This window comes from Nilaparvata lugens, chromosome 12 (genome assembly GCF_014356525.2).
Source record: "Nilaparvata lugens isolate BPH chromosome 12, ASM1435652v1, whole genome shotgun sequence".
Classification (NCBI taxonomy): Eukaryota; Metazoa; Arthropoda; class Insecta; order Hemiptera; family Delphacidae; genus Nilaparvata; species Nilaparvata lugens.
The window spans coordinates 26,871,947-26,896,430 of NC_052515.1; the positions used below are offsets into that span (position 1 = coordinate 26,871,947).

At 31.9% G+C, this 24,484-nt stretch overlaps 2 protein-coding genes across 2 annotated transcripts; one reads left to right on the top strand and one right to left on the bottom strand.

Moving 5' to 3' along the window:
- LOC111053141 (nose resistant to fluoxetine protein 6-like) lies at window positions 1-15,030 on the top strand. The gene is made up of 13 exons (XM_022339989.2): window positions 1-329; window positions 3,019-3,263; window positions 5,335-5,558; window positions 6,100-6,194; window positions 6,711-6,901; window positions 7,574-7,734; window positions 8,330-8,498; window positions 8,979-9,172; window positions 10,178-10,319; window positions 11,488-11,677; window positions 12,682-12,824; window positions 13,423-13,540; window positions 14,309-15,030. The coding sequence occupies exons 1-13, from the start codon at window positions 47-49 to the stop codon at window positions 14,533-14,535; spliced, it is 2,382 nt and encodes a 793-aa protein (XP_022195681.2). The 5' UTR covers window positions 1-46; the 3' UTR covers window positions 14,536-15,030.
- Window positions 15,031-15,940: 910 nt separating this feature from the next.
- Window positions 15,941-19,921, bottom strand: LOC111053143 (coiled-coil domain-containing protein 42-like). The gene is made up of 3 exons (XM_022339990.2): window positions 19,240-19,921; window positions 17,936-18,151; window positions 15,941-16,277 (listed from the first exon to the last, which is right to left on the bottom strand). The coding sequence occupies exons 1-3, from the start codon at window positions 19,821-19,823 to the stop codon at window positions 15,956-15,958; spliced, it is 1,122 nt and encodes a 373-aa protein (XP_022195682.2). The 5' UTR covers window positions 19,824-19,921; the 3' UTR covers window positions 15,941-15,955.
- Between the last annotated feature and the right edge of the window lie 4,563 nt (window positions 19,922-24,484).

Consider the following 24,484-nt stretch of genomic DNA (forward strand, 5'->3'; position numbering starts at 1 on the left):
AGAAAAAAATACTACTCAGTAATCGCATGTCTATCCACTGGTCTAGATGGATTCATTGTTCAATTACCTCACGCGAAACTCTCTATTACATTTGTTTCTAGTTTTAGTTTGTATAGAGTCGGGACAACCTAGTGTAAAGTTCAAGTCGGTGGAAAACAGTGAGAGTTTAGCGAAAAATGGGGGAATTTTGCAGGGAAAAATCAGCTGGATTGGGTGGCCCCTTACTAAGGCTTTATGGGGGTTTGCTCCGAAAACCTCGGGGATCTGTGGTCAACATTCGAGAATGTTTGAGGAACACCTGAAGTTGGGGAGTCTGTGGGCTGTACAGAGTAAGTACAATTTATTAATTGTTTCAATTCCAATAAAAATGAGAATAATGGAGACCTATTGGTAGGCCATACTAATATTAATATAATCAAATTTGATAGAACCTGTAAAGTGGAGTGAGTACGGTAATCTGTAATAGTTTTCTCAATTTTGATATAAAAGTGAATTTTAGCTGATGTTACTCAAAGAATATGATATCTCATTTATTTATGTATTTATTCCATTGACAATCAGAAATCATTATTACAATATATATAATATGATTGAGAGAAGACGACAGGCATAGCCCATAGCCCAAAACTATCTTATTGTGATGTATATTAAATATAAGGGTTGTTTTTCAACTGTGTATATTCAGCTCTAGTTAATTTTGTAAGAGAACTGAATTTTGCTTTGGAATGAAACTGCCATTCGATTATTGAGGTAAGCCCTTCAAGAATATTGATGAATAGTAGATTTCCACAGATCATAAGGAATCTTTCTCAAAAAAAGATAGTTCATGTGTACATGAAGTAATCTATTTGTGAAATTTGGTGTGAGATTTAAAGTGGAATAATACTGTAATGCTTATCAAGAAAATTCACAGGTGAAAAGACTGATACGTGTACGGAAGAGAGTTGAGTTTTGTAAAGTCTGAAAAACATTTTATCAAGATTTTTTCTATCATATTGAATATCGTATAGTGTCTATAGTGTCTGGATGATCTGAGCCTATTGTTTGAAACTTCCAATATTTCTAGATCAAAGATTCTCTCTTTGATGCAAGAATACTCAATACTTGATATAGTATATTTCGCACCTAGAGCAGAAAATGAGATTTTCCCGGCTCAAAATCGGTTTTTAAGTCTGAGGCCGTAGGCCGAGGAGTAGAAAAGATTGAGAGCCGGAATAGTATATTTCGCACCTAGGGCCGAAAATGAGACTTTTCTGGCTCGAAATCGGTTTTCAAGTCCGAGGCCGTAGGCCGAGGACTAGAAAAGATTGAGAGCCAGAAACACATTTTTGCCCATGGTGAGAACGTTATTTTCCGCCACACAGAAAAATAAACAATATAAATATGAGAATAATTTATTGTTTATTAGGCACTTCCGAAAGCAAAGGAAGGTCATAGCTCTAGCAAATCTGAGGTAATCTGAATATCAGGAAATTGTCCAAGTATTTTTATTTTTTATTCTGATTTGTCTAAATAACCTAAAAGATTATGTTCAATTATGTAAGAGGTTGAGTTTATACTTTTATTCTTCCAATTGACAATAAGATGATTTTATTATAAATGTTTTGATTCTTGAATAATAAACACAAATAATGAAAAATTTTTTGATCAGCTGTTTTAGCACTGAAATTTGGCCAATCTGAATGTCAACGTCAACAATGCTTGTTGTCGTTGACTTCGGAAGTTTAGGTTAGAAGTTCTATCCTACTCTGAAAATCGAATTTGAATAATTTATAATATATAAATCTATTCATCCAAATAAAATGATATTATCTTATTGCAGAATACTTATTCAACTCTAGAAGCATAAACTGATTCCGTTTCATAAACCATTTTGTAAACACGTTCACATCAAATCAGAATCAGCTGACTTCAAGGTTATTTTACAGCCCTAGGGCCGTAAAACTTTTACCGGCCTGGTCAGAAAACAGTCATTTTCGGCCTCCATATGACGCACGAAAACCAGCTCATTACATCCAAGTGGGGCGAAAAAACATTTTTGCCTGTGGTGCGAACAATATTTTTTGCCACACTAGAGGTATTGCTGACAAAATAAATAAAGAATACAGGTTAAGTTATCGTACCTATCTCTTGATTTTAGTGGTAGAAGATTCGCAGTCAGGATCTCAGATTCTTTTAGAATTTCACTTGAAATATCACATGCGTCGTCATCTTCAAGCATTTTTGAAAATTCGGAATGCGCTGATCAACAATAAATAATTGAATGAAAATGGTTGCAAAGCGAATGCTGAATTAGTTTGATTCGAAACTCAAACTGAAATAATTGCAACTTCAGATGAAGAATGTTGACACTCGCCCGATCTAGCGGATGACTTATAACTACGGATTTCCATGTTAGCGGCTAGAAAGAGTACGTTTTCTGGTCTAGGCCGGAAAGAAACCCTTTTCTGACGTCAGAAGAGAGTCGTCTGCAAACAAGGTCTTTCAGATCTACATAGGAACTGGAAAACAGCTGCTTTCTGTGCAGTGTGGCGAAAAAATACATTCAATTGACAGTTTCCCTGGGAAATTTTGTTGAATATTCCTTGAATATGATATATAATCAATTATAGGTACTGATATAATACTTCTCTGGTCACAGTGACTCTGTTCAACAACAAATTTATGAATTGAAAATCATGTCTTGTTATTTTGTACTTTGTACAAGAATAATCTCGAATATTAATCTTCAAAACTTCACTTTCCATTACGGATTGCTTAATTCATCTATTGTTTTATTTAATCATGTACAATTATTACACTCATATGAGAAAGCACAAGAGGATCATGCACAAAACTGCCCCTTTTCAAATTTATACTACACATTCCAAATCAAAATCTAGTATAAGCTGCTATCACTTGGGTATAGTATTCAATGATCACCTTCTCAATACTCATAAGCTACGGCTTTTAGCAGTCAGAGATTTTCTTGAAACTCGAATATTTCCCGAATAATCTTTCTAATTTCTGATTTTGCAGTGTTAGAATCATCTACTCTATCACCTGGAGGATTATTGGCAGGTGACAACTATCAGTTGGGACACTACGATCAATGCATCAAAACCCAGGTTCCACAACTGGGGATTAGTGGAAAATACTGTTTGGCAACCATCAACTACCAGCCAAAAAATGACGTTTTTAGGGATTATTACAAAAACGAATTTGTGTCCAATCAATTCAGCCTCAACTACAATCCAATGGAGTCGGCGTGGAAGAAGATCAAGGTATATTTTTCACCAACCAAGTTCTCGCAATGAGAGTTTATGCTGTGATAAATAATATGAATGTTCCTAATATAAATAATATTAATGTATTTTATGTTCCTTTACAATAAAAGACTGATTGATTGAATGAGTGGACGAAACGAAAAATCAGAAAAAGTGGACTTGATGAGTGGATGAAAAACGAAACGATTAATGAGTGGAAAACGAACAAAATAAGAGGAAAATTCATGTTTTTGGACTCAGGGGACCTTGAAACGTATATAAAACTTGAAATTAGGGTACCTAAATTTTTTTTTGGAAAGCAATACTTCCCTTACCTATGGTAATAGGGCAAGGAAAGTGAAAATCATGATGATATTCTTATCTTTTCAATTATCTATCCTGAGTCAGCACAGTTAGATATTTTGACAAATAATGGTCCCTACTCAATTCTGTATGAATCGACAATAATACGAGTATTATAGTAAGATCTAATGAGGACGAGTTTCAAACACTGACAAACACTATATGCTCAACTTGAAATGATCATTTGAAAAATTTCTCTATTGTAAAAATTAAAATGAAATCATGAAATATTCAAACAAACGTTTTTAAACCCCACTCATCCAGTTAAACGTTCCAGTCAAATGATAGAGTCCAAACGATATTTTTAGGGTAGTTCACTATTGGAGATTTTAATGAATATTTACTATTGTAAAAATCAAAATAAAACCATGAAATATTCAAACAGACGTTTTCAAACCCCACTCATCCAGTTAAACGTTCCAGTCAAATGATAGAGTCCAAACGATATTTTTAGGGTAGTTCACTATTGGAGATTTTAATGAATATTTACTATTGTAAAAATCAAAATAAAACCATGAAATATTCAAACAGACGTTTTTAAACCCCACTCATCTAGTTAAACGTTCCAGTCAAATGATAGAGTCCAATCGATATTTTTAGGGTAGTTCACTATTGGAGATTTTGATGAATATTTAGCTCATGATGATAAATAATATTATTATGGATCAAGATAAAACTTACGGAGATTTCCTATTCCATTGTAATAATTTATTATTCACTGTGGAGTTATGACTTCAATATTTGATACTTAACTGATATAGAAAAGTGAGTACTGACCAACTATAATTATCTGCTTACATAAATAAATAGTAGGCCTACCTTATTATAATGTACCGGTCATTATAATTTCAAGTAGCTCTTTTGAAATAGTTTTTAATAATTTTCGGGTACAGTATGAAAATTCAAGAAAAATCTTCTGATAATAATCTTGACACAGGAATTATTATCCTTTTTTAAAATTGTATTTCTCGTGGAACTGATTATAATTTTACCATTAATTGAATTCAGATTCCTTTATTCATGTGTTCATCTTGAATATTAATCTTGACACAGGAATTAACTTATGATCCTTTTTGGAAATAAATTGTTTTTCTCGTGGAACTGATTAAAATTTTACAATCAATTGAATTCAGATTCAGATTCAGATTCCTTCATTCATGTGTTTAACAAAACAATATTCAACTCAAGTTCTAGCGTTGAAAAAAATACCAGCAGCAGTAGAATAACATGGTGAATCATATTAAACTAAAGAGTACTACAATAATATTGAGCAAGAAATATGATGAAATATGCGAAAGTTGAGGTACTACTTTAATGTTTACTGTGAAGTGAAAATTAAATAGGATAGAATATGTTTTCGTAGTTGGTTATCCATCTTGTTTTCCCTATAATTATTACTATCGTATTTTGTAAAACTTTAAAGTGAAAAAACACTCACATTCTTTGATGTGGTGACGTCCGTTTCGTGCTGGTATTGCACATTTTAAAATGTCGCCAAATCAAAGAATGTGAGTGTTTTTTCACTTCAAAGTTTTATGAAATACAATAATAATATGTTTTAATTCGACAGAAAAAATGAAATACAACAATATTAAGTAACTATTTATGAATCTTAGTAGGCCGACAACATGAAAATTTCTTATAACATGCAAAAATTTTATCAATAATCATAAAAAAATAAGACTTGGAGTTGAGATTAAATTAAAAAATTGGTCAATTGTTTCAGGAAACTGATGATCCATCTAAGAAAAAACGCAACGTTCTTTATTGGGCGGTATGCGTCTCTTCAGCTTGCTTAAACAAAGAGGTTGAAAGCAGCTTGCGAAAAATTGTGATTCCGACTTTATCTGAGAACGGCATTGAAGCTACACTTGAAGTCAATGAGAAACATTGCAGTGGACAGCAATCTGAATATCCTGAAAGTGTAGTACAAGGTCGAGAAATCATGAAGTGAGTAGTCTACAATTTTTGAAAATTCTAGAGGAATCTGTTTTACAAATAAATCACTGAAATTTGTGCTGTGATATTGCTGCTTCTCAATTTCTCGACTTATAGAACTTATTTATTAATTAATTTTTCTACTAATACTTATATATGAGCCATGATGTTTCCAATAAAACAGGCTACCATTGGGTATCAATTTAATTGTTATTCAATAATATTATATTCTCCATTTAATCATTCAAATAATTTTTTCAACAAAATTAATCAGGATGAATCTTATAATATAACATTTATATAATTATAGTTTTATACTGAGAGCTGCGTTAAATATGGTGTGTTAAATGAGAAAATAATTACCCATGTTGATACATATAATCATTCTAATAGTGAAATAATAATACACAGTCAATATTGATAATCAGTTGTCCATTACTCTGGTACCTACTAGTTTTTAAAATACTGTTAATCTTCATTGATTTTCTTCTGCTTTTGAGGACAATATTCAAATTGATGAGGATAATAATTTAGATTTTTACTAACTTTTCAGGTGGCTGATAATAGCCTCTCTACTATTGGTTATAATTGCATCAACTATTGATATGTCTTATTTCCGATCAAGAAAGCAGGTTTCAGAGAAAAAAGGTCAGTAGAATAAATTGATTCTCATTCATTTTTCCATATTTTCAACGACTCATTTATTCTGAAATAATTGGAATTATAGAGAATATAGAACTGTAATATACAGAGAATTATGAATTATTTTGAAGGTAGGTAATAAAGAATATAGTTCTGTAGAAGGGTGCCGTACTGGTTTATTCAATAATCAATATAATTCTATCAAAAAATAATTGGCTGAATTCTTGCAATTACGCTTAGAAAACTGAACATAATAATTATATTTGGAGATGTAATTGATTCCAGTCTATCAGAATATAAATTTTTCAATAGAAGTGATACAGTAGTTAGCTATGAAAAATCTGGTTAGGCTACCTTGTTATCTCAAGAAGAATTTCAACAAAACTGGAAAATAAAGCAAATAATTACTAAAAAACAATACACCCACTAATAAAAATTTAAAAACGGTTGCAGTATGCAGACTCATTAAATTGTTTAATTTATAACTTCACTTGAAATGAAACACAGAGAATTATTTTTCAGGAAATAAGCACTCACTCATGCTCTCTTACTCGATCTACGAGAACTTCTTGAACCTGAAAAAGCCAGACCCTTCCGATGAGTTTGCCTCTCTACATGGAATGAGAACTTATTCAATGTTCCTGATAATTCTGGGTCATAGGTGCTTGTTCACTTACGGGGGACCATTTCACAATCCTGAGTTCCTCGAAGAAGTAAGTTCAAAAAAACTGTTTATATTACCCTTGTTTATGATATTAAAAGTTGAAAATCACATACACATTTTTCATCCCGAAATTAAAGGAGTTGTGGACAGGGAAGAGCATCGTCTCAATCTCACTGAATTCGCATAAACTATTTAACGATTTAAATTCCCCCGCTTAAAGCGACGATTCCAGAATCCTGAGTTCCTAGAGGAAGTCAGTTGAAGGAAACTGGTTACATACCCTTGTTTCTAATATTAGCAACAAAAATCACATATATTTTGTTTTTTCAGAATCTATTAAATTTAGAAGAAAAAAAGAATTGTCTAAATCTACTCATTCAATACCCCATCAACTATTCAAAGATTTATCAAGTTCTTTCAAAACTTAATTGAAAGAGAGAATTTTTTTTTGGAAGATGATATAAATTCATTTCAGAATTAACGGATGTTGAATGACATAATAGGAAGGCCAAACTAATTTTATCAACTCTATCATTCCTGTTTGTATCATGATGATTGTGACTTTGTATGGGGCGTGGCCCCGATTGCAAATAAAGATATTTATTATTATTATTATTATTAAACTCTATCATTCCAAAGTTTTACAGAGAAATCTATTTTTAACATTGTCAATTTGTAGGCAAAAATATTTCAAAGATATAATTTTTTATAATTTTCTCAGAGATTTCGCTGCTTTACCGATATGTTTCTACTGAATGGCACACTGATAGTAGACACATTCTTCTTGTTGAGTTCGTTTCTTACATGCTACATGCTTCTATTGGAAATGCAGAAACGGAAAAAGATGGACTTCATGTCAGTGTATATCTACAGGTGGACAAGGTATAAAAAACTTATTGGAAAATATATAAAGTATTATGCTATTTAACTTACTCAGTACCGGTTGGTCAAATATCTATTGCTAGATTAGTAATAATTTATTTAAAAAATATCATATTTCTGGGTCATTCAGTAAATATTTTTTATTTTTTTCCTACAATAAACTTCTATTCTATTTAATATAGGTAGCCTACTATAGATAGATGTAGATCAAGCTACTATCATAGCTTGATAGTTTCAGTATTCTATCAAAGCTGGACATTTCTTAAGCAGAAATAAACGTATTTATGATAGTATAGTATGTTAAAGGTGATATTGGAAATATTTCTCTCCAGTTTATTGTAACTTGATTAAATCTTAAGTTCACATATCTCGCTGTTAATTTTCATTCTATTAGACGCTATTCAGTTGCTGTTTTGAAATCTGATAATTTATCATATTCACATTCAAATTTAAATTTATCTCTCCAATTCTACATTCAAAATTATTCATGATTATAATTGGAAGTCAATCCGGACGAGCTTTACAAAAGCATAACAAATTCAATATGTTCATTTAAAATTTCTAAAAATTATTTTGCATTTTGGTTCTGTTGAAGGATAGCACCAACCTACATGTTTGTTTTGGGATTTCAAGCTCTCGTGTTTCCAACCCTTGGTAACGGTCCTATTTGGAATGCCAAAGCAGGTCTACAGTCTAAGAGATGTCGCAAAAATTGGTGGACTAATTTACTGTTCATCAACAATTATGTCAACTCTGAAAATTTGGTGAGCATTATAATTCACTTTCAATGCTGAAGCTTTAATAATTTCAAGAGAGCTTCATCAAATTGGGATGTTTTCCAAATCTAACACCTGGTCCTGGTTGCACTAAAGGTCTGTTAACTTCTAATTCCAATTAAATGCCACGAAAACCAATCAGAGAAGGTTTCTTGAAAACAAGACTTTCAAATCAAAGAACTAATCAGAGAAGCCTTATTAAAAAAAAAAACATTCTATGATTGGTTCTTATGGAATTCAATCATGATTCGAATTCGACAGGCTTTTGTTCAACTGAGCCACAGAGTACTGATGAACTAGCAAACAATATAAATTTGATAATTTTGAAAACAAGAACCTTAAAAACATATAGAATGTATGTGAGATTTCCATGTTCCCTCATTATTACACAAAATGTATGAGATGACAGCCAAAGTCTGTATTATCAATAATCATTCTTAAATGAAGAATAATGTTTTCAATTTGCAGTGTATGTTCCAGTCGTGGTTTATTTCGTGTGACATGCACTTCTTCATAATAGGCATGCTGGCCACACATCTCTACTCAAAACGTCAGAGAGTTGGAGTTTTATTTGCATCCGTTCTCTTGGGAATATCTATTCTAGTTCCATTTCTGGTCACCTTTTTGGGGAAATATGATGGTGTTCTCAGAGTTTACATGAGGTGAGTTTATCCAATATTACAAAGGAATTTTTTATGAGGAATAGAAAAATCTCTTAATAGAATTGCATTTATTAAAATGCTTATAATTGATAATAATTAATTATTATAAAACGAAAATTCAAAGTTGAATGCTGTAAACCACCCCGGAGACTTCTGCTTCAGCAAAAAATTGCAGCATTACACTTTGGATTTTCGTTTAATAATAATTAAATCTCTTAATATCATAATCGAGAACTTTTGTCTTGTTTATCAATCCAATAATATGATGTCTTCAACCGATGATACTGTATATTATGATTTCTGTACGTGTTAGGCCTAATATTTATGAAATAAGGAAATGGAATGAATGGAAAACTTAAATTAGGTATCATTTTCAATGTGTCATGCTTTTGTAAAGCTCCAAATTGACTTTCAATTATAATTATAAAAATTCTAGTTGTAAAATTGAAGAAATAGATTGAAATCTGAATCATAAAATTGTATGTTTGAATAAAACAAGAACCCGAATGAAGAATATATTTATTTATCATATTCATAAGCAATTTCAACACTACCTGTATTCTAAAAAAGGTATGTTTCTATACTAGGCTACATGTATGTTCAATACAGTCTAACTATAGACCTACGCTACTTCAGAAGTAAAGTTGAATTCAAATGATTATCATATTATAAATTCGATTGAATTTCGATAAAGTCTAGATTGCAACTTGTCATTGATAAAAAATATGGATCAAGTTCATTGTTGGATTCTACTTCAACTTTCAAATTCATTTAAGTTATGACACTAAAGTTATGTGGAACCAACAGAACATTATTCATTTTATTTTCATAGATTGTTGATTTTTTTCTTATGATTTTTTTCATAGACTTTTTATTTCAGTATATTGGAACTTTAAACACAAACTTTTATATGTGGGATTGACAGAACCTTATTCATTTTATTTCAATATATTTTTAATAATTATTATCGGATGATGCATTTATTCCATTGAATTTTTGTTCCAGTTTATTAGAGGATCCACCCAGCAACCGAAATTATAGAGAAGTTTACATAAAAACTCACAACAGAGCGGGCCCTTATATGGTTGGAATTTTGGCTGCTTTCTTATATCACAAACTTAAAACAAATGAATTTCGATTCAAAAAGGTTAATATATTTTGTCTTGAAGTATCATTTTCAAAAGTTTAATTTAATTTCAACGTTTATTGGTGGAAGTCTATTGATTTCTCTCCAATTTAATGCGTATTTACATTTAATTCAATTTATTTTAGAGCTCAATGGTAAAATTTTGCATGATTGGCTGATGGTTGATCACAAGAATATTGTTTCTGTTAGGTATTACTGGTTTGGTAAAAAAAAAACAGTGATCCATGGAGATCAAAATGAGATATTCATGTGAAATAACCATAAGAAAAAATATATGTGAAGTGTGTCAAATAGCCTGTATTGAAAAGTGACTACAATAGAGACATTAAAGTGACTTCAAATTTGAGTCATTGAATTGAATTGAATATTTGTATTTTTGACATCTGTATTGTAGAGTACTCATGGTCTTTCTTGCTCATAGTCTGATTTGTGTTTTTAAAACTTCTACATCAGCATTAACTATTAGAGATTGGAAATCAGTAATGTTCAAGACAGCTTGTATATTTTTCATTGATCAATTTATTGACAATGGTTGGTAACACTGTACACAATTTCAATTCGATCAATCTATTCAATCTCATTGGCATAAGATATGCATTATGATCTTTATCTTGGTTCTCATTGTGCTGATTTAATAAATGATTTGAAGTCAAAAAATCCAAAAAATAGTAGCCTACCGTACGGTACCTACTGTATAGTCATCATGAAAAACATCAGTACCGTATATGTATATTGGGATCTTATCTGCAGATACAGCAATAAGCAATGTTTAATTATTATTAAACGAAAATCCCAAATTAATGATGTAAACCACCCCGAAATCTTCCATCTGCAATATTTAATTGATTGAGATTTCAGTAACTTTCCTATCTCTTGTGTTGTAAATAAATAAATGGTTTTAATTTCTCAGTAAACAAACAGTACACACTATTTAAAGCATTACTGAGAAAGGACTATATTTCTGAATCATTTTGGTATGATTATTTCAATCATTGACTCTTTCAATCATTGAAGAAAGAAGTTCCAATCTGATTATAATAATCGTTTTTATTATTATTCTAGCTTCAAGTGTAAATTGGAGGTGATATTTGCGCCACTTTTAGGTGTTATTAGATCAAAACTTGAGTAATTTCCCTAAATATTGTATTGTTTTTAAATATTATTCCAGATTCAAGTACAAATTGGAGGTGTTATCTGTGCCATAGTGGCCCTTAGTGCCATGCTGAGTGCGTGGGTGTTCTACATACCTGGACGAGAGTACAGTGCACTAGAGAGTGCCCTCTATGCCTCATTGCATAGGATATTCTGGTCCAGTGCAATGGCCTGGATCATTATAACCGGCGGAACTACAGGATTTGGTCAGTTTATTGAATACTGTATAGATTTTAGAAGTTAGAAAAAATATATTGATAGTTTTTGCTATGGAATGTAGTGATACACCGGATCAGAGAACTTATGATTGGATTTGTTTTATTCTATGACCGAATAATGTATAAGTTATGTACAACCGGTGCTAAACTACAGACCCAAGAATACTACAGGTGATGATGGATACAGTAAAGCTGCAGGCTTAAAGTTACTGAATTAAATGAATAATTCAGATTTTGTCTGTGCAATAGATGTGACATTCGTCAATGCAATTCTGTTTGTGACAACAAAACATTATTGATTTTCCATCCTTGAAAAGTAAAAGAAAATTCACGATTTTTTCTTGTAGAATGTTTTGATGAGTGATATGTAGTAGGCTAATACATATGTAGTGAATGGTGAGTGTTAATAATTCTACTTCAGTGTATGGCATAATAATTCTCCACAACTATAGTATTTTTATTAACTTTCAATCACTCGTATTCTGACTACTATAATTGGTTGATTGAGATTAATAATTTCAGATTGATAAGTGAGACTAAAATTAAAATTAATAATACCAATTTGATAGAAAGAGAAAAATCTGTTTCGTTCAAACTGCTTCTCTGTTCAATTTGAAGAAGATTATGCTACCAACTTCATAAACGTTTTTGTTATTTTCTCTGTTTCTTCTGTGTATTTTTTGTGATTGAATTTAAAAGACTTCCCAAATCGTGCCTGACAATGTTTCCCAAAAACTTTTTAGAAAGTTTATTGAAACTTATCACAGATTTATCTATTATTATTATTAGTTTATGCTCTAGATGATTGAGTATTATTTTGTATGCATTGTTTTTGGTAATAAAGTTTATTATTATTATTATTTCATGTGATGATGTTAACTCCCTCCTTAACAATGATTTATTTTTATATATTTTGCATGTTTTGAAATACAACTGTTTCTACCAGAATTATTGCACGGTATGAAAAGTTGTTTATCTTAAAATTTTTGCAGGTGTTTTGGGTCCGATTTTGAGTATGAAAGCATTGATACCACTGAGCAGATTGACTTACTCTGTCTTTCTTATTCACGGTATGGTGCAGCTATTCTCAGTTGCCACTGTCCGTTCTTCGGAATATATCACGTTCCCCAAATTGGTAAGTTTTTTGTGAATTTTTCAATTTCATTAGATAATGTATTATTTGATGCCATTAAGTCAGGAAGTAAAGAGGAATAGCTCAAATTCATCAGTTTCACTTTCCTTTTAGTGGATAGGTATGAAGATATGAATATTCAATTAAACTATTTGAAGCTGTTCAATTATTTCATGGGAAATCGAGAAATTGATTTCAGTTATCACCACCATCATTCTTCTAGTTGTAATCCGAGTTGTTGATGTGGAAGAAATAAACCGCGTGAAATTAATTTTAAGCTTCTTTAGAAAGAAGGAATGGATTCAAAAATTCTAATACATTTTCACAAGTTTAGCAATAATTGATATGATTGAGAAAGTAAAAACAGGCAACCCCTGAACTATTCTCCTCTCAAGTTCAGATTAACAGAATAATTTTGTAAATACTTTGAAATGGTTCTTATAAGATATGAGTTTCAAAATTATTCATGGAATTTGCTTTCCATGCAGAAAGAATTGGATATTGGAAATACATTTCCTCCCTACTAAATCTTCATGGGAGGTAGACTACACTCAATTTATCATTCGTTTTTGAGTATTCGCTACAAATATTTTGTTTACAGTTCTGGATGTGCTTTGGAGATATAACGACGTCATTCATACTTGGCTTGCTTCTACATTTGACAATAGAAGCGCCTATTGCAGGAGTGATGAAAATTATTCTGATGCCAAAGAGGAAAGGTAAGATATCTTTATAGCCTAGTTACAAAAAGTCTACTAATATTGAACCTTTGTTCAATACCTTCTTTGTGTTTTATTCACTTTAATAAGATACTTTGATGAAGAAAACTCCAGTTTTATTATTCCTTAGAAGTAACTGAATCTTTGAACTTATAAACAAAATTTCAAGGTACAATATTTATTTATTAATTCATTGTACAAAACACTACAATCATAATATAGTTATGACATTGGAGGAAAAAATTATATTAGGTTGATCATGCGATAATAATTCTACCATTATTCTAATATATTTACGAGCAGAGAATATTACTTACAATGGTAATATCCATTTTGTTATTTAGGACTAAATGCATGTCCAATAAAAAATCAACGTTATTTATTTTGTTCATTCACACTTGAAAATAATTCGGAAGACTTGGAAACATGTTGCGATAAAATAAATATTAAAAATTGTGCTGAATTGTACTATGCTTGTCAATTATCATTATAGTAATAATGATGGAAGTAGTAATGGTGTAATAAAATTACATAAGTCACGTGATTTTGTGATTCTGTTAGAGCCTAGAAAAAGGTTTCATGTTTAAGAAGAAAACTCCTATTTTGAAAGAGGGTTTAAAGATTCTTTTTTCATCATATAATATCTTAAGGTACAATTTATAACATATAAATATTTCTTTTTTTCCATCATATGTTATCTCAAGGTACATTTATAGCTCAAGAATACTTTTAAAACAGTGATTTTTGAATGAAATAATTTTTTTTCAGCTTCAAGAGAACAAATCAAGATCGAGAAGGAATCTACAAAAATGTTAGAAGAAGAATCAACCAGCAAGCAGCAAGATGAAATGGACAATACAATGGAAACGAACAGCATATCAACAAAAGATGGAGAAAACAGGGAAACAAAATTGCAAGAGATGCAACAAGAGAGAGATAAAATGCAAATGGTCTCAGAGACTATTGACAGGTTTTTGGAGAAGAAAGAACTGTGATTTTAATTATCCTCATTGGAATTGAATATATTATTGTAACACTTATATTGATAGAAAATTGTAAATTGTGAAAAATATCCTAATTAGAATGAAATGAATATTATTTTAAGCACTGGTAGGGAATTTTTGAAATGTTTCAAGAACTCTGTTGAATGCTTTGATGTTGCTTTATACCAACGTAGGATTACAATAATGTTGAACATGCATTATTACTATAAGTCATTTGTATATTATTCGAATAATTTTTGGAATTGTGGTTTGATAAGTTTGAGATTCTACTCCTTGATGACTGCAAAATATTTATAGTATATGATATTTTAATAATATGATATGATACATTATGCAAAGGCTGCCAAATCGCATTATTGTTCATCATTGTACCATACCTTGCACATAATCATTGGAGGATTTCATGCTGATTCAATAAATAAATATTATAATAAATTGTGTTGTTAGCTTAAACTTTCACAACAGTATCCAAGAGCTAGCAACACTACAGTGCTAGTGAGCTAACAACTAGTAAAGTTTAAGCTAACAACTGGTAAAGTGTAAGCTAACAACACAATTAATTATAATTAATATCATCAGTCCAAGTAGGATGAAGACAAAAGAAGAAAATAAATATTGTATATTATATCATGCGAATTGTTATGAGGAAGTAGCGAGAATTTTGATGTTGTGGAACTTTTCCATAATTGAAGAGACTTAAAATGTTGTCATAAATCCACTTTATTTGAATAAAAATTAATATTTCACAACAGCATGCTTTCATGTGTGCTCACACATCGTCAGTTGATCATATTATAATGTGTGAGCACATACGAAAGCATGCTCCTGTAAAATATTAATTTTTATTAGAATAAAGAGTCTCTCCAAGTCTCTCCAATTCTGTTATGAGGAAGATTGATACCGATTCAATAATTCATCAAATCTGATTACAAAACTCAAGTTTCTTAAACTCCTATTGTTACTGAGGATTCATGAAGAATTTCAAAGAAGTTCAATAAGATGTAGTCCGTTAAAGAGATGAAGTTCAAGTTCCTTATAAGTTTACATCTTATAAAACTCCTTCCATGTTAAATTGTCTATGTTATCTTGTTTGTTAACTTTTTCTACGTACTGGAGATGAAAAAAGATCAATTCCCAATAGTAAATTCAATTCAATTCAATTTATTTTTACTCACACATACCAGTCTATTACAGAGAATAACAAAAAAAATACATGCAAACAACAACAAAAACAATACACATTAAAGCCAAATAAGAAGAAAGTGGTAAAATTAAAATTTAATTTTTTACTAATTCCCAATAATACATGAGACAACATTTTCAGAGTTTACATAAAAAAAACTCCTAAAAATGAATAATTATCATTGATCTCCTCACCTGAGACAAGCATCACATCTCTCCATTTCCTCTGTCACTTTCTCTCTCCATTTGTAGCCGATCTACTCTTCTTCCTTGACTCTCTCTCTTTGAGCGAGAAGGAAGAGTTGGGCACATCCGAGAAAGTACGGAACGCTCTCTGCCTAGCAACTCGGATGATCTGTCTCAGCTCGAGAATTCGCTCTCGCACAAGTCTCAGCTGTTCGCTGGGTGCGGCTTTCACAGGCGAATCAGCTGACCTCTTGAGGTCCTTGCAGACCTGCAGGTAGAGTTCGTCGCAGGCTTTCTTCAGGCGCTGACCTTCGATTCCTGAATCAGATGATTTTTTCGACACCTCTCGAAGGATACCACGCCATCTGTTATGAATGAATGATATAGATTATTCATTAATTCGTTTGCCATTATTGACAGATGAGTGGGCATATAATAGTAAAAATCTATTGTGGTATGAATGAATCATCAGAGTGAAGTAAGGGATTACTGTACATTGAAGTAGAATAATATCATTAATCATGATTCAAATTTAACCGGCTTTTGTGCAACCGGACATTAGTCTCAATTCTTCTACCTCCACTATATTATTGCAGTAACTTGAGAAAAAACTCTGATTCTAGAATAACCAGCTCAAATTAAAAATACACCTCATTAAAAATAATTATTCAAGTACTGACTCCAATATTTTTGAATTAGATTCTCAGTTCTTTAGATAGTATCGAATTTTATTGGTAGATATAAAAATATTCTAGTTCAGTTTAATGTAGAGTAATGTAATGTATCGTAGAACAGTTAATGATCCAGGCTACTGAAAATAATGAGAGAATCAGTACCTAGTTGATTGTAGAGTATTGGTTGATGGTAAGGCAGTAGTTGAAATTACCAGACAATAGATAGCAGGACTCAGGCCCCGGGCAATAATGGGCAGAATGGACATTTGCCCAGGGCGTCAAATTTTTGGGGGCGCAAAATAAGAGACAATAAGAATAAATTAGAGAGAACAATTAACCACGAAAAGTATCTGACACAAGTTTGCCAAATTGAAGGCTATATCGCTTTGTTATTTCGAAGCCTAATTATATATAGCTTCTGTATAAGGCTAGAAGTAATAATTTATAATGATTTGTACAAAGTAGGATCTTAGAAGAATAATTTCAAATTGCAATCTTTGCTGGGGAGGTGTAATTTGAGTAGGAATGAATGTCTATTGTCTACAGTTTTGTGAATGAACTATGAAAGACAATCATGTTTCTTGTTATTCATTTTATAGAATATAAGTCACATACATTAAATGCTTCCAAATTTTATAGCTATAAAGGGGGCGCCAGTAGACCATTCTCCCAGGGCGCCAGGCACCTCAGCTCGAAGCCTGGCAGGACTATGCCCAGGCCAACTTATAAGACAATTCGACAGTAACAAATTTAGTAAATAATTTGCAAGGAAATGTAGTAGGCCTATGATTTACTGTACTATGGTTGCTATCCTCATTCTGTTCATCATATAATGTAAATCACTCGTATACAAATTATACGGTACTGTAAAACTGATAACCGAAAAGTTAACGGGTCCTTATTTTTTGTTTTCAATTGGTGTTGTATTATAGAAGCTCATTAGTAGTCTCTTGGAAGTAAGAGAGCAAGTAGCCTATTAGAGCATTGAAATAGTAGTTTCGGCAACGGAAAACATGTTTTCCTTTAAAAGTAATTAGCAATTTCATGTTCGAAAATTTGAATTGAAAATTATTAGAAAACTCCAAGGAGAAATTATTAACTCGCAGTTTGTCATGGGTAGCAAAATAAATGAGAATGGGAAATTATTTATTAGAGCGTTCAAATATCAATTTTGGCAACAGATTTCAAGTTTTCCTACAAAGGCAAGCACTGCAATCACTTCAATCCCATTTGGAAAATTCAAATGATTGAAAATGACAAAAGTTTACTTATTACGATTACAGTGACTATGAGTAAATTGAGTAATTACAGTGATTCTCTAGTCACTGTGATAAATGACAATGACTCACTTCCATACTTGTTGCCCAGCCAGCTGCTCGCGTTTATGCAGATCGGTCAATTGATTCCTCAGCGTGATCAGATGATCCGATCTGACTCCCGTTTCCTCATGTATTGTCGTACTCGTTTTCTGGATGTTGTTGATCTGATTTTCCTGCAGTTCTTCCAACTCAACTCTGATTCCTCTCAACAACTCATAGCGCTCGATTATTTTCTCTGGATCGGAGCTTCAAATAAAAGAAAACATAATATAGAGTGGTGGAATATGAAAGAATTCAAATATTGATTGCAAATAATGAGTATATGAAATACATTCTATTGTAGCACATAATAGACAACACTCCACAGTTTTATAATACTGATCTAAACAAAAAACTCGACACAGATAGATTGAAACCAATTGTAAACTTACATAATGTAAGAATTTTAGATAGCTCAAAAAAAGAAGATTGACTCAGCAATCTTCATTTGAAAAAGATAGCACAGCTATTCCTGCATAATGTAAGTTCAAGTGTCGTGTTTCCTGTTTAATTTAGTATTAAAATATAGTAGTATTGTAATAGTTTTATGTATAGACTATAATAGTTCTAGTCAAATACAAACGAGCATCTGAATTATCATGGAATTCTGACGGCGATAATGACAGCTAATGCCAATCCTCATTCTACCAAAATTTTCAGTGGATCATAATAATAGTAGTAATTTTCCTGGGTTTGATAATATTCTATGGAAAGATATTATAAGAATCAATATCGCAATTAATTATATAATAAGATGTTATGTTATAGAATCAATATTGTATTTGAGTATGTTTTTTTCAATTGTTACACAAATGAAGTAGGAGACTTTCACAACATTCATAATACTGAATAAAAATATACCTCTATAACTATACCTTTAGAAGTCTACTTGAAAGATTTGTTAAATGCTTCAGAAAAGCAAAAATAAATAGGTTACAAAAACTCTCTCATTTTTCAGTCATATAAATATTAATTATGGAGTTGCATCTGTTGTGTTTTAGCAAATAAATGGATTCATATCGATATTGAAATATATTTTGGAGAGTTTAACCAGAGACAAGCAATATAGTAAGCAACACTTATGCTAATCCTTCATCTATTGTTTAACAAAGAGATATATTTGATAATTATCAATGATCATGCATTTAGATTAAAACAGGCTATTTTCTCTTTCATGTGAGTAACATTCATCATTATTTGATCATGATGAATCATCAAAGAAATACCGGTAACCAAATATAGCTTCTCAAAAAATGAATTCTCTGGAAAATTGAAAAACTTAGAAAATATCTCACCTGAATTCCTTAGGCATCTTCACTCCAGCATCCAGCAGATAATCCCTATACTTTGAATTCTCCTCAATACTCTCCATCATCTCTTGCCTGATTATCCTTAGCCTCCCTATTCTCCTATTCACTCTACTTATATCCTGCATTATCTTATCACGCGCTTCCCTTTCTATCCTCTTCCTTTCCACGGCTCTCTCTCTTTTCTCCATATTCTCCTTCACAAATTCATCGAAAAACTCAAAAGATTCCTTCAGTTTCAACTCTTTACCTGTCAGCTCTTTGATCTGTTTATCCCTATCCTGACAATTCCTCACAAATTCTTCCCTTTTTTGTCGTAATAAATTTTCAGCGATCGACAATTTTTTCTTGGACTCTATCATTGATCTGGTCAATGATTTTTGACTACTATCCCATTCTGGAAAATCTTTCACGCAATTTTTCTCTCTCACCGACATTAGATAATCAGATGTAGCGCAGCCTCTATGTGGTTTTATGTACATTTTTGCTTTTTCCGTCAGGACTTTGTGTTTTATTTCGTCTCGATTTAGACTTGGAAGTTCACTGCTCGTAGAGTCTTTCTTCTCCTTCATTGCACGTGTTTCTTTTGTTTTTGTAACCACTTCTTTTTCAGGTTCTTTCTCAACTGGAGGTGGTTCAGTCTCTGATTTTACCTCTCCTTCTAATCCTGTGTTTGTCTCTTCTTCATTGTCTGACATGTTGTGTTACTGTGCTTCAGTTATGAACAGTTGAAATATCTGTAACAAAAATACATCAAATCATTAATATTCATATAGAATTGTTTCATAAAAACGTATAACATATTTCAAATTATGTGGTAATAAGTATGATTATTTTCCACTCATTATCCTTTTCTGCACTTGAATTTATTACAATAAAACTCAAACGAAAATGGAGAATAATACGAATGTACTACCAATTGAACAGCTACAATATCCCCATCTTTTTCCCACTCCAACCTGAATTAAAGAAATAAAGTTCACTCTTGGATAAATGATGTCAGAAATGGAATTCGACATAACATAATTTTACTTTAGATAAATGCACGTTCGGAATAATGATGGATAAAACATAGAATGACAGTATACTGATTAATGAAAATAATACTATCATTTTGATGATGTACTCATTCTATGAATGAATAAATAATAAAATAAAGAATGAAGGTGATGTTCCTTTATCAGGCGCTCCTAGTTCTAGCGGTCTTGAAAAGGATTGATATAAACGAATATCTCCGATTTATCCCTAAAGATAGTTGGGAATACTGTAGTTTGATAGTTTTACTATATCGCCACTTAGTTTTATAGTTTAGTTATTGGATAGTATATAGTTTAAGCTTTATCATTTTCTGGTTGTGTCATCAATAGAAAAGGTACTGGTGATTCTACGATTCTATAGAATAAAGATATCTATATATCTATATCATCCTGAGACTGCTTCGACCGCTTACCGCTCGTTGTGTGATTATTCTATTTATTTATTTATTCAATCATTTAGAATTATACAACTTACAGAAAAGTACCACAGACTAACTTACGCCCAAAACGGTTCCAATTCTAACGTTTACAACAGTCCAAATGTAGCTAGAGGTTAAGTAAAATTTTATATCTAAAATACGGTAAAATATGATATCTCCAAATTTTTTAGGAAGAGTGACATAGATCTCTGAACCGAGCTGTTGATACACATTCAAACTGATTTTCTGTAACTATTCCGCATTGAATCAAGGTCAATATATTTTAGAACAAGACTCATCCAATTTATAGAGAGCACTTTCAATAACATTCATTATGTAGAGCATCGAAAAAACTGTAGAAATCACCTACCGACAAGCGACAACCACAGTTTAAGTGGGCTATTGGTTCATTCGTTTGATTGAGCACTTGTAGCACTAGTATAACCGGACAGTAACTTTATTATTGCTCTGTGTTGTTGTGTTAGATATCCATATTGGAAGGAAACTACTTGATAAAAGTAAACGACTCATCAACTCACTTATTTTTCTAAACAATTGAGACAATAGTTTTGTTTGTCACAACACTATCAATCTTTAGTAAACTGGAAGTTCAAAAATTGAGCAGCAGTCAATAGAGTGTGGGTGAAGCCCTAAGATTGGCCATTAGCTCTCGACCAATAAAGGCAGAGCTCTAAGCGTGCCTTGTCTCGACCAATGACAGTAGCCTCTATTGGTCAACAACTAACGGCCAATCTTAGAGCTTCAATCACACTGTATATTCTGATGCTCAATGTTTGGGCTTTATTATACCAGAGCTTGATAATGGTTTAACAACCTAGACTAGTATCTCAAATTGTTTCAATAGATTGGTTGCTTTGTCGATAATCAAGTCGCTTTCATTCAATATCCATTCATGATCATTTTATTGTGTTATAGTCTATTTTATAGTTTTTAATTGATTTTGTTTCCGAATGCATTATGTGACAATTGTCTATATTAGTAGACTGAGTATTACTTTCCATTAAAAATAAATAAATATGAATATTAGTATCAATTTTGTGTTATGTTACTAATTCAAAGTATTCTCATTACAATGATTTCATCTAGTCTCTATCTCAATGAGCTTCAAATCTAGTGATTGGTTGAACTAATACTGATACGAGAAGTTAAACGGAATAAACTTGGGAAATTCGTTACGTTAACAATAAAATAGATAAAACATTGGTACTGGGGTTTTTACATTTTTATTCCCATGTGAATTCAAATTTTAGATTCGTTGAAACTTTCAATGACGATGGTAAGCAACAAACGTTACTTACTAACACCATTACGTAAAACGTTTCTAATAAATAACATAGATTAAACGCAAAAGTGGGAAAATGCTTTTACAAACAATAGAAATTACATATATTCGCGTTCATAGAATACTAAAATCGAATTCACAACAATCTGATTGCATTCACGTGATTCAAAACCATCAGATTGAAAAATATATGATTTAAACAATAGGAATGAATATTTTCACTCACCCTAATAAAAAAGTTGAATAAATATAATACCTTGATAGAACACTGCATTCGAATTCAAAATATTCTAATTGAATTCATAAGAGTCAAAAACCACGGAAGGAACTTTGACAATAATTAATAAATTATTCACTCACACTGATAAAAAACCGGATTCAAATTGAAAATCTGACCAAATTCACGAAAGTCCAAACGAATCTCTCAAAGAGAGAGATTTGAACAAAAATATTCAAACAGTATGAAGAAAATACATAGGCCCACACTCACACCAATAAAACAGCGAAATCAAACTCACAAGAATTTAGTAGAATTCAAAACCAGAGACAGATTGTGACACTAGAGGAAGATCAGCATTTTTCTGTAGAGGAATGCAAAGAATGGACGGAAATTACCAGAAAAGATTGCTATTACTAATGCGGGTGGTGTTAGTGGTAGTGAACCATATTGTTGATTATAGATTTTTTTTTTTTTTTTTTTGTTATTTCTATTAAAACTAGTCACTAGGACTAACCATTAATTTTGTTCTGTTATTTCTTATCCTAAATTAATTTTTATTGCTAAAGTCTTCCAGTGAAGCCTACAGTTCCAATCTATAATTTCACTACTTTAAATTATTTCACTACACTTTTATTCAATATACTTTAATCACTCCACTAGCACTACACCAACTCGAAGGGCTTTGTTCTCTTCAACCTCCTAGTGAGTTCAGTGTTGTCTAGTAGTTGGATGACTTCGGTGTTGTCGTGTTGATGAAGACGTGACTCATGATGGGCTGCCAATCGTCTTATCTCACAGGTCACATAGGGGATGTGCAGATCTCGGTGCAAATCGCTGTTCCTTATGTACCAGGGCGCATTCACCATGTTCCGCAGTACTTTGTTTTGGAATGTTTGAATCTGACTGATGTTAGATGTTCTAGAGCAGCCCCAAAGCTGAATTCCATACGTCCAGACAGGTTTTAGAATTTGTTTGTAAATCAATAACTTGTTGTCCAATGAGAGTTGTGATTGACGGCCCAACAGCCAATAGATTTTACTGTATTTGAGTCCTAGCTCGCTCCTTTTCATCTTGATATGCTCTTTCCATTTCAACTTGGCGTCAAGAGTCATTCCAAGGTATTTTGCTGTGTTGCTGTGTGGTACTACATTCCCATTCAGATTTATTCGAATCGGGTCATTGATAATTTTGTTTGTGAAGTTGATATGAATAGACTTCATCTCATTTAATCGAATTCTCCATTTTTTGGTCCAGTCACTGAATCTGTTGCTAGCATTCTGTAGTTTTGTGGCTGCTTCTTGTACTGTTTCCCCTTCTGCCAGTATTGCAGTATCATCAGCAAAAGTAGCTATTGTCACTGCATCCAATTCAGGAAGATCGCTTGTGTACAGCACATAAAGAACTGGTCCAAGAACACTACCCTGTGGAACTCCAGCCCTTATTTCCTTCAATTCGGAGACGTCGTCACCTTGTTTTACTCTGAATAATCTGTTGTTGATGTATGATTTTAAAAGTTTTACAAGTTGAGTGGGGAGAATTTTATGAAGTTTAATGATCAGTCCTTCATGCCACACTTTGTCAAATGCCTGTGCCACATCAAGGAAGATTGCTGAACATATCGATTTTTTCTCTAATGACTTCTCTATTACATTGGTGATTCTATGTACTTGGTCCAGGGTTGAGTGCTTCTGCCTGAAACCAAATTGATAGGCTGGTATCAGATTCCTGCTACTTATGATGGGAGTCAATCTCTTCATTAGCAATTTCTCAAAAAGCTTTGAAATTACAGGTAGAAGAGATATTGGGCGGTATGATTTTGCTTCTTGAGGACATTTCCCAGGCTTTTGCAACATAATGACTTCTGCCACCTTCCAAATTGTAGGAAAATGCTGTAATCGGAGTGATGCATTGAATAAGTATGTTAGCATGACAATACCTTTCCTTGGAAGTTTCTTCAAGATTTCACCTGTAATCAGATCAAACCCAGGTGCTTTTTTGGTATTCATATTATATTTTATTTCTTCTTGAACCTCATTTATAGAAACTGGATCAATCTCTGTATCTAAATCATCCATTATATCTTCTTCAGGATCAATTTCAGATTGAATGTTGTTTGGTTGGAAGATTTCTTCTAGATGATTAGCAAATAAATCTGCCTTTTCTCTGTTATTTCTTGCCCAAGTACCATCTGGTTTTCTAATTGGAGGGGATTGTAATATTGGCCGCTTAATCCTTTTTGTTGCTTTCCATAATG